Genomic DNA, 10,137 nt, shown 5'->3' with positions numbered 1-10,137 from the left:
ATGGAGACAAAGTACCAGACTGTGTTAAGTGTATACTTCTATATAGATAGACTTGGTATTCAGAGGTACATGCAGTTAAAGTTTACTTCTTCATTTCCTACTTAAGTTTACGAACGAGGCCGGGAGACTCGCGCAGTTACCGACACTGGGTAGGATCATTTTACGCATACATACTCGGACCAGAATTGTCCGTACAAGAGTTTGAGCTTTGAACTCTGGCGCCAAAGATTCCAGAGGTGGGGTTTTCTCATTGCTGCTGATTGCCCACATTGTTCTTAATAACTTACCACAAAAGTTTTCAAAAACATGAAAAATTAGCCAAATGGCGAGCAAATTCATAAAGGCGTCTGGAATTTTTAGCTACATCTCAGTAAGAAAAAAATATGTGAGATTTTAAAATTCTGCTGAACTCTCTAGCAAACTTCCAGACGGTTAACGACATAGCTAAGCGTTATAAGACTACTGGTAATACTGATGACCGGAAGAGATCCGGTCGACCTCGATCAGTTCGGACTCCAGCCATGGTGAAAGCATGGAAAGCCCGAATTAGGCGAAATCCTCGTTTTGATCAGAACACGTTGGCTATGCAAGTGAATGTATCTGAATCATCCGTCAGCACCTCCAGTATGTATCTGAATCATCCGTCCGAGGGCACTAAGGGATGACCTTAGAGTTAGGACTATGCGATGGGGCACTTAGAATATGATAAGTAACAAGCATAGGAAAAATAGAGTCGATTGCAGCAAAGCGCGTCTTACTCGGTACGCAGGCAAAAGCTTTCGAGTTTCCTCCTCACGGATAAGAAGATATTGACCATTGGAGAAAATTTTTTTTAGAAATTGTCTTTAAAAAGATCAAATTCGGTACGGTGATACTAAATAGCTTCTTATGAAAGCATGTGAAATTAAAAGCCAGCAAAGTTGAGTCAGAGGGTAACCCATACCGCTTTCTAAAAGTTGCTATTTAAAAGTCGATAGCTGATATTCGGTACATTTGTCATATTTGTGTATTAAAATGAAAGTACAATATTATGACGACCGAATTACTATTTTGAACGACTCAGGAGGAGTGACCCCACTGGTTTTCGAAAACGGTCGAAAACTATGACCCTTTCGTAGATTTGTCATAATGTAGTCCGATATATTGTTAGTAGATGGCACAAAGATAATTTAGAAATATCAACCTGTTCTTGAGAAAGCTGAATTTGAATTTTTGAAAAAAAAATCGTAGCTAGACTTCTGTTACATACTGTATGCCATTTGCCCTTTAACTGAAATTTATGACCTTTTAACCTTGAAGTGTGTGACCTACAGTGGCCATCTTCGCACTCGTCCTGTACATTGATGTTAGGAGTTAGCGTTCAAAATTTCAAGTCTCTAAGTCTTTCCGTTCAAAAGATATCGGAGCTACGGACAGGGATACAACAGACGGAGGGATGGACATAACGATCTTATAAAGAGCTTTCACTCATTAATAATATCGGTTTGTACATAAAATTACGATACCTTCAGAAAATATAGCAATTGGCTCAATTAGTTTTCAAGTACCATGTAAAACCACTAGCGGAACTATAAATTTGGGGCCGGTAGGCACAGGCTTACCTGGGGCCCCTGTCCCTGACTGATTTGACAACTGTCAAGAAATTCTACAAATTTTGCAGTTGTTTGGGATGTATAAGCATGAATTAGTGGAAAGTAATTTTTCACAGCATGGTTAAACGACAAAGTTTAACCTTTAAATAAATTTAATTAGGATATCGTTTTAATAAAATCACAGATTCAAAAACTGGGGGTAGAGTAGAACTGGCAAGTTACACTGACAATGGAACCTTTTTTCAAGCTACACCAGGATTGACTAGCGAGTTATGTCAAAAAATAAAGCAAAAAATTAGGAGTCACGTGACACTTCTTTTTCCGTTGAATGACACATTTGAAGAAAAATATTGGAGGTCAAAGTTCACACGAGCGCCTTGGTTTTCTCCCCGTGGAGGAAAACGCAAGAGAAAATTTGCTCAAAAATTGAACTTAACCGCCAATATTTTTCTTCAAAGGGGCCATTCAACAGAAAGATAAGCGTCATGTGACTCCTAATTTTTGGCTTGATTTTTTGACATAACTCGCTAGTCGATCCTGGTGTAGCTTGAAAAAAGGTTCCATTCTTAGTTTCAATTTTTGCAGATGTTTAATTCAAACCGTGTGAGTTAAATAACGTAACTATCGTCATTTATAAATCAATTAACATGAACGTAGAGTCAATATCATAATGAAATGTGCGTCATTGTCAGGTTTTCATCAAATATGGCACAATTGGCTGTAGATTTAAAGATCTAAAATTATTAGTCAAGTTCATTGAAGCGAGCAAAGCCTGTAGAAATACATTAACAGATATTGTAGTGGTGAGGCGCATCTCAGAATTTTTACAATGGAAATTATAAACTAGAATTTGGCAGAATTTCGTAACAGAGTTCAAACCAGTTTCGATTTTTTGAACTACCCTGCCACAAGGCTGTTCAGGATATAACAAATTTTAAAAATTACGAGGGGTTTCGGGGCCCCTACTCGGTGGCCCTATGCCATGCCTACCCTGCCCCCCTAGTTTCGCTAGTGTGTAAAACTCCAAGTCATGGGGTAGTTGAGATATAGAAAAACTGATCCTACCCAGTGTCGGTAACTGCGCGAGCCTCCCGGCCTCATTCGTAAACTTAAGTAGGAAATGAAGAAGTGAACTTTAACTGCATGTACATCTGAATACCAAGTCTATCTATATAGAAGTATACACTTAACACAGTCTGGTACTTTGTCTCCATTCGATGGAAGTTATATACATGTGTAAGCACAATCAAAACCGCGTGTCGTCTTTGCCAGTCAAAAGTCCGCGTGATTCGAAATTTTTGGGTTAAATGACGTTTTGAATGAAGTGAAAACATAGTTTTGGGGGTAAAAAGAATTCTTTTGATGTAAAATGAAATTTTTGGGGTCGAGTGAAATTTTTGGGGTCGAGTGAATTTTTTGGGGTAAAGTGAATTTTTTGGGGTAAAGTGAATTTTTTGGGGTACAGTGAAATTTTTGGGTTAAAGTGAAATTTTTGGGGTAAAGTGAAATTTTTGGGGTAAAGTGAAATTTTTGGGGTAAAATAAAATTTTTGGGGTAAAGTGAAATTTTTGGGGAAAGTAAAATTTTTTGGGGAAAGTAAAATTTTTTGGGTAAAGTAAAATTTTTTGGGTAAAGTGAAATTTTTGGGGTAAAATGAAATTTTTGGGGTAAAGTGAAATTTTTGGGGTAAAATGAAATTTAAGGGGTAAAGTGAAATTTTTTGGGTAAAATGAAATTTTTGGGGTAAAGTGAAATTTTTGGGGTAAAATGAAATTTAAGGGGTAAAGTGAAATTTTTGGGGTAAAGTGAAATTTTTGGGGTAAAGTGAAATTTTTGGGGTAAAGTGAAATTTTTGGGGTAAAATGAAATTTAAGGGGTAAAGTGAAATTTTTGGGGTAAAGTGAAATTTTTGGGGTAAAATGAAATTTTTGGGGTAAAGTGAAATTTTTGGGGTGATTTGAAATTGTTCGGCTCGGCCACGGCCACGGCTAACTTGCATCTCGGCCACGGCTAACTTGCAGCACATATCCACACAAGGAGAGAAAAGCATAGAAAACCTCTAGCGGTAGACTCACTCGCAAACTTTTCCCATCATCTGCTCATTCCGGCCACATGTTTACAATCCGAAAGTTCCCAAACAAGTAAAAAAGTAAGTAATTTTTGACATTTAAATTTTAATCAAAATAAATAATTTACCCCGTTTAATGTTTTCCCTTCAAAAATATCGCATTTTAACTTCCATTTACTTACATTCTTGTCACCTTGTGATAAAAATATACGTAGAAAATCCCTAAAAAATTTGTAATTTCCGAATTTCCGAAAATGTATTTAATTCCAATCCACATAACTTATCACTGTTTCTACTCCCATAGCAAAATGGATATCGATATCGACCAGGAGGACGTCAAACCCGACTTGTTGGACGGAGGAATGGACGAAATTCGTAATAAAAATACTCCCCACGATACAAATTCCTCTCCCTACGCAGATTCGGACCAGATCGAAACAAACGATAAGACAACCCCCCGAAAATTGTCCCCTGATCGTCCCCCCACAGCAGAGTAAACAGAATATTGAATCAAATCGTTTAAATTTCGGCCTTATTGATTTTCCTTTGTCCTTTAAGGTTCAGCAATACGAGAGGGAGACATTGGGGGTGTGGATTTTGCAATATTACCTGTTCCTCGTATCACGGCCTGGTCACACACACCTTAAAAATCCACGGTATGACAAACTATGATACACATATTATATCGGATAAGATTAAGTTGCTTCATTTTTAATTCACTCATTTCTTGAGGAAATTTTCCTCCCTTAAGGATTTTTCCTTTTGAGAGAGGTTCATTTTTTTATTTGCAATCTCAGAGAAGTTGGTAAATATTTACATATTCACCCTACTTTAACCTGTAACGGAGACAATAGTCGTTTTATAAAAAATTGTTTAATTCGGGAGTAAGACAAAAGTCGTCCTGAAAAATCGTGGTCATGGCGCGGAAGGAAGACAATTGTCGTTTCTAGGAGGTCATTGATTTTCACCATTTTCTCTCCGCGACCGAAAAGTTGTTGCAATTTAGAGGGATTTCTCCTATGCCAACACAATGCTAAATTTGCAGATTTTCTTCCCAAAAATTTGGATATTTCCCTATACAACGCAATGTTAAATTTTTGATTTTTTCCGAGTTTTATTAAAACTCCAGAATTTCTCCTCCATGACCACAACATATTTGTAGCGTCCCCGAATCAATGCATTTTCTTGTTGTTAATCGTACACGTTAAAGGGTTGATGTTTACGTGAAACTAGTGTGCTACGATAACAGCGATAATAAATAAATATTTCCTAAAATTTCGTCAGGTTCCACCACACCAAAACTCCGGGTTCGGAAATATCCTCCCCGCAAGAATCGATTGAGGTATCTCCTGTACCGCGTGAAGTACCCGAATTATTACGACGACGAGGCACCACGTCCCCCAGAAGAAGACGGACCTCCTCCTCCCCCCACGGCTGCCCCAGAGGTAAAAAAATGTCCCACGTGTAACGAGCAATTTAAGTCTGAATTCCTCTACGATCGACACCGGGAGAAGCACGCACACGCAAACTGGACGTGTTTCCAGTGTTCCGCCACCTTTGTGGCGAAGGCGGCCCTCACCCAGCACGAAGAGAGGATGCACCCTGCTCCCCCCTCGGGGGAAATATTTACCTGTGAAATTTGTAAAGTTGGTCATTCCTCAAGGGACGAGTTGAAAACGCATCAGCGCCAGAGACACGGCGTCGGGGCGAATTCACTGATCATTTCGTCGATTAAGGGAGACGACGAGGACGATGGTCAACGTGGCGACGAGATTGACTCGGACGATGAGAGATTTCTGGACCAAGTGGAGAAAGAGGGTCAGGCTAAGGTCAAGGTGGAGATTGAGGTCAAACAAGAGGGGGGAGATGACATTAATGGTGACACGACCTCGTGGGGTTTCGATGTCAAGGTTGAATCGAATATTGATATTTCTAGATTTTATGACGAATAATGTTTACGTGATGAGATAAATAGGTATATTTTATTATTGGTGTGAATCAAAAATTTTAAAAATATTGAACCTCAAATTAAGATTGGTATGAATTCTCCCTTCCAAATGTTTGCATTTTTATAACTTGGCGTTTTATACTGGAATATTTTGTAGTTAAATATTTTGTACAAATTAGGCCTCCTTAACGAGACGATTTTTACGTTATTTTGAAATACAAAACCTTTCGTAATGTGAAGTTTTTATTTAGATTGATAAGATGGAGGTGACGAGCATGTAAAATAAGAGTCACTAGAGTTTCAAATAAATAAAAAAATAAGTCATAAAAGTCAAACTATTTTCATACTATTTTAAATGTTATAACCAGAGGGCGAATATGCATGCACGTAAATTCGAAAAAATATGTATGTAATATGTATGTGCTTGAAAACATGAAGATAAAAAATGGTTTTCAGCTTTAATTTTCTACTATATTTATGAAATATAATTTTCAGACAGACAGACGACAGACGGGCAGGAGGAAGTCAATAGCTCTCATGCAACGCTAAACGAGCTAATAATGTAACATTATGCACATTAATTATACTTTTTTAAAAAATAAATCCCACATAAGTACACATAATATGGATATGTTTTAACTAATTTATAAATAGGTCATTTTACAAAAATTAATTACGCAGAGAATTTTCGTCGACTCTAATTACATATCCATTATTTTAAAAATGTTGTCTGAGCCGGATGGTTTTCCAAAAAAATACATATTTATTGATTATACAGCATTATTTTTCTTTCAAATTTTTACAATGTCGATACAGCCTTTATTTAATTTAATTTAATTACCGTAAAACCTCTATTTATAGCCCTATTCTAATTATAGCCGGGTCTCGGGACCAAGATTTCAAAATTTTAGCCGGGTCTCTAATTATGGCCGGGTCTCAAATTATGGCTTCGCATAACGTCTCTGTATTCCCAGCCTCTTAACCTTAGAAAATCTACCGGTGTACTTATAGAATCGTTTGTTAATTGCTTAAACTGGAACATAATTACTCAAATTGTGTAAGCTGAACTTATATTGTTTCAAAATTTGAAATTTGAAATCCAAATTATAACCAAAGTAAAACTTAGCCGGGTCTCTATTTATAGCCGGTCTCCAATTATAGCCGGGTCTGTGACACTCAATTTTGGATTTTAGCCCCGGCTATAAATAGAGTATTTACGGTATATTGTTTCCCTGCTCAGTAGCAAATCATTCTGCCTCCATTGCAGTTGAACCTTCTGCCCAGAGGGTACCCGTGAGCCCGACAGCATTCCTTCCGTTCTGGTGGACTCCGGTTGCACACTTCGTTACACGCGTCCACAAATGTTCCTTGAGCCTCCACCGAGGAGTAGTGACAAGCTGGGGACAAAACATAGTTACAAATTAGTTAATTGACCTCTTAACGACGAAGTACACACGTTCGTTTTATTTTTCGGTTGACCACGAAATACACAAATGTGTGTACTGCAAAAATTTCAAAAGAAGAATATTTCATCGGTATTTTGTGGAAAAATTTGATGGTGAAAAGTGTTTTTTTTTCGATATTTTTCTCCTAAAATTGCTATCAGGTCTAATTATGAAATCAAAATCGTACCGAAGGGAAATTTTATTTAAAAATTAGTAGTCAAGAGAGGTTATTTAATCATTCCTTAAAACTAGTGATGTATGAATCCTGTTTATGATTTGACTTACCTCCCAAAACGAGGAAGACAAGGAATAAACCAAATTTCGGATTCATTTTGGTTCAAAATTCTGCACATACAGGTTACAGCCAACTTTGAATTGAATTGGTCTTAAAACATGGGAGGAAACGAATCCTTTTATACTTTTATTCATATATGTATGTACTTAAAGCAAATCGCTATAATCACACAAGTAGTTATGCATAATTCATTAGTTAACCAGTAATCAACCTAATCAATCTAATTGGTAGAAGTGACGTAAAATTTTTCATCGAAAACAATCTAAAGCTGCATCTGCACAATACTTACGTGGCGAATAATATTCCATAAATATTTATTAATCCCAAGAGCAAGAGGAATTATGTGCATGCATAGCATAACTTAGATAAATGCTGAAGAAATGCATTGGCAAACCTGTTTTTTTAAGTTTTATAGTGTAAAACAGATTGAAACTAATAGTACAAATGTAAATAACATTTAACGCTTGCAATAGGGTTGCCGCGGGTAGCAAAAATGCTACCCGTTACCCGACCCGTTACCCGCACGGGTACCCGTGCGGGTAGCCGTTACCCGCTACCCGTTATGAAAATTAAGTTAAAACCTAACCAACCTTCAAAATAAATTTGATTTAATTAATTATTTGCTCACTTGGGTTGATATGAACTTTGTTGGTAAATGGGCTAATTTGCTGCTAACTTTCCTTGTGAACTGATTTATGTCGAAAATTAACTAAAAACTGAACTACCCGTTACCCGTGCGGGTAGTTCTCGCTACCCGCAGATGACGGGTACCCGCAAGAATCGTGCGGGTATGCGGGTAACGGGTACCCGACCCGTTACCCGCGGCAACCCTAATTGCAAGGACGTGCCAAAAAATTACATGACATATTTTTGTGACTCCTTGATGAAAGGAATCAAATGGTCTCACATTTCTGAAAATAAACCTGTGCCCCCACACAGCTATTGTGAACTTAAGGGTCCCAAAAATTTCCAAATTAGCCCAACCCCTGCCAAATCTGACATTTCTTGAGAAATTTCGAACAACGTTTTAATTTCTCTTCGATTTTCAGTTGAGAGAGATATTTCCCATGATAAAATTGCCTTCCCGGAGTTTCTGTCACGTTTTCAAGGACGTTGGACTCGTCGTCAGTGGACATCTTTGTTGGTGAAATTTTGTTATAAAGCCTAGGATGTTTTGCGTTTACCATTTTTGCTTTACCTTCCGTATGTTTTGGTGCAGATTTTTTTGCATACGCTTTGACCCACAATTTGTGTGCCTTAATTTGACACTATTAATGTTTTACTTCTTGGCCGCATCAGGTGCGGACGTAAAGCAGAACCTTCCAAAAGTAAATGCAATTGTTTTTCACTGTTGAGGGGTCGATATGATAGTTTTCGCTCATGGTGCTTATTTGAAGTTGACATTTTCAGATTCTCCATATTTTTTTGTTCATGTTTTAATTTTCGCACGGCCAATCCTTTCTTGCTTGAAATGTAGTGTGAGGCCTTCTTCGAGCCTTTCTCAAACAAATTCTGGTACTTACATAAAACTAGTTTCGCGAGTTCGTCGCTTTAAAACGGTGTACGAAACTTATTTTTCATTGCAAACGTTTGAAATTTTGAACGTGCGTAGTTAGATACACTTAGCGTATTCCATAGAAATTTAGGATTTCTAAATTTATTTTTAGACCCCTCGCACACTAAAATACCTGGTGTCCGAGTTTCTAGGGCGAGCACCTTAGCCATTGTGAGTGGAATTGGTTGATGTGTGTATGTATGCATGTATTAATTTCATCAAGCTAGGTGTAGTATATGGCATTTTTTTTGGGGGGGGAGGGGTGGTAGGCAGGACACCCTGCGCGCCGACGACCTTTTACACCATGCTGAGATTTTCGAGGTGGGAAAGTATGAGTGTATGTATAGGTTACGTAAAGGTCCAGAAAAAAAGGCAAGGGGCAATTTTTTGTTTTTATTATGTTAAACAAGCCGGTACAACCTTTAGTTTTAAATTTGAGGTGGAATTCTTAACGTTAATGTTCAATTCGCCAATTCAGCTTTTTGACGAAATGAGTTTCGCTGAAAGTCCTCCGCTTTGGTGTTTTGCCGTTTGTAGAAAATGAGCAAAGTAAATATGAATAAGGTCCCTTTTCATGGAGACAGCCACATATGTCTAGCCTTTTGAGGGATTTACCCCTCGACACCCTTCGCAAGGGAAGTCATCCCGAGACGGGAATGAATGAATCATACCTACATGTACATACATACCGTAAAAACCAAGGCCTGACAGGAGCAGGTTAATTGAATGGGTGATCTAAAATTGCATGCGAACGAGCCACCATACCGACAGTCCTCAAACTAAACCACAACTAAACAGACTAAAATGACGATTTACTTCTTGTATGATGGCTCTCATGTTGGGGAAAAACAAGCAGATCGGAGTGGGGTCCATCCAACCACAATGTGTATCTAAGTTGGTTTATTGACCGTGGTCAGAAACATTAGTTAAGAATTACTTAAAAATTATTTCGAAAATATTTGTCATGAAGAAATAATGAGAATTTGAAGGTTATCGTAATTTGGTAACAAGTTTGGTAACATGCTACCTGTACCTGACGTTGAAACTGAGTCTCAACAACCTCACAGAATTTTATACATAAAATACATGCCTTGTATGTGTTGTATATAACATTCTAGTGATGGTGGTGATGAGTGATGACGTAATGTTTATGTTCTCAACCAAATCAAAACATCACGTGGCTTGCATTCTCGCTGAACAAAGAGCAATGGTACTCCCTCTGCTTATATTAATA

The 10,137-nt window shown here is 37.7% G+C and overlaps 1 protein-coding gene and 1 long non-coding RNA gene across 2 annotated transcripts; one reads left to right on the top strand and one right to left on the bottom strand.

Annotated features, from left to right (window-relative positions):
- Positions 1-3,586: 3,586 nt before the first annotated feature.
- On the top strand, positions 3,587-5,937 carry LOC110860111. The gene is made up of 4 exons (XM_035859992.1): positions 3,587-3,741; positions 3,965-4,153; positions 4,219-4,316; positions 4,945-5,937. Exons 2-4 carry the CDS (start codon positions 3,969-3,971, stop codon positions 5,610-5,612), a joined length of 951 nt encoding a protein of 316 aa, XP_035715885.1. The 5' UTR covers positions 3,587-3,741; positions 3,965-3,968; the 3' UTR covers positions 5,613-5,937.
- On the bottom strand, positions 5,778-7,441 carry LOC118438997. The gene is made up of 2 exons (XR_004837185.1): positions 7,339-7,441; positions 5,778-7,005 (listed from the first exon to the last, which is right to left on the bottom strand). It is a non-coding gene; the product is annotated as an uncharacterized LOC118438997 (long non-coding RNA).
- Positions 7,442-10,137: the final 2,696 nt, after the last annotated feature.

Source organism: Folsomia candida, unplaced genomic scaffold (genome assembly GCF_002217175.1).
Source record: "Folsomia candida strain VU population unplaced genomic scaffold, ASM221717v1 Fcan01_Sc029, whole genome shotgun sequence".
NCBI classification, from domain to species: Eukaryota; Metazoa; Arthropoda; class Collembola; order Entomobryomorpha; family Isotomidae; genus Folsomia; species Folsomia candida.
This window is presented reverse-complemented; position numbering and strand designations above follow the sequence as displayed.

Bases quoted from the DNA above. Each gene is read 5' to 3' on its own strand.
- LOC110860111 (XM_035859992.1), top strand. From the start codon at position 3,969: ATGGATATCGATATCGACCAGGAGGACGTCAAACCCGACTTGTTGGAC. The intron at 4,154-4,218 runs GTAAACAGAATA...TTGTCCTTTAAG, and splicing joins GATCGTCCCCCCACAGCAGA to GTTCAGCAATACGAGAGGGA. The intron at 4,317-4,944 runs GTATGACAAACT...AAATTTCGTCAG, and splicing joins ACACACCTTAAAAATCCACG to GTTCCACCACACCAAAACTC.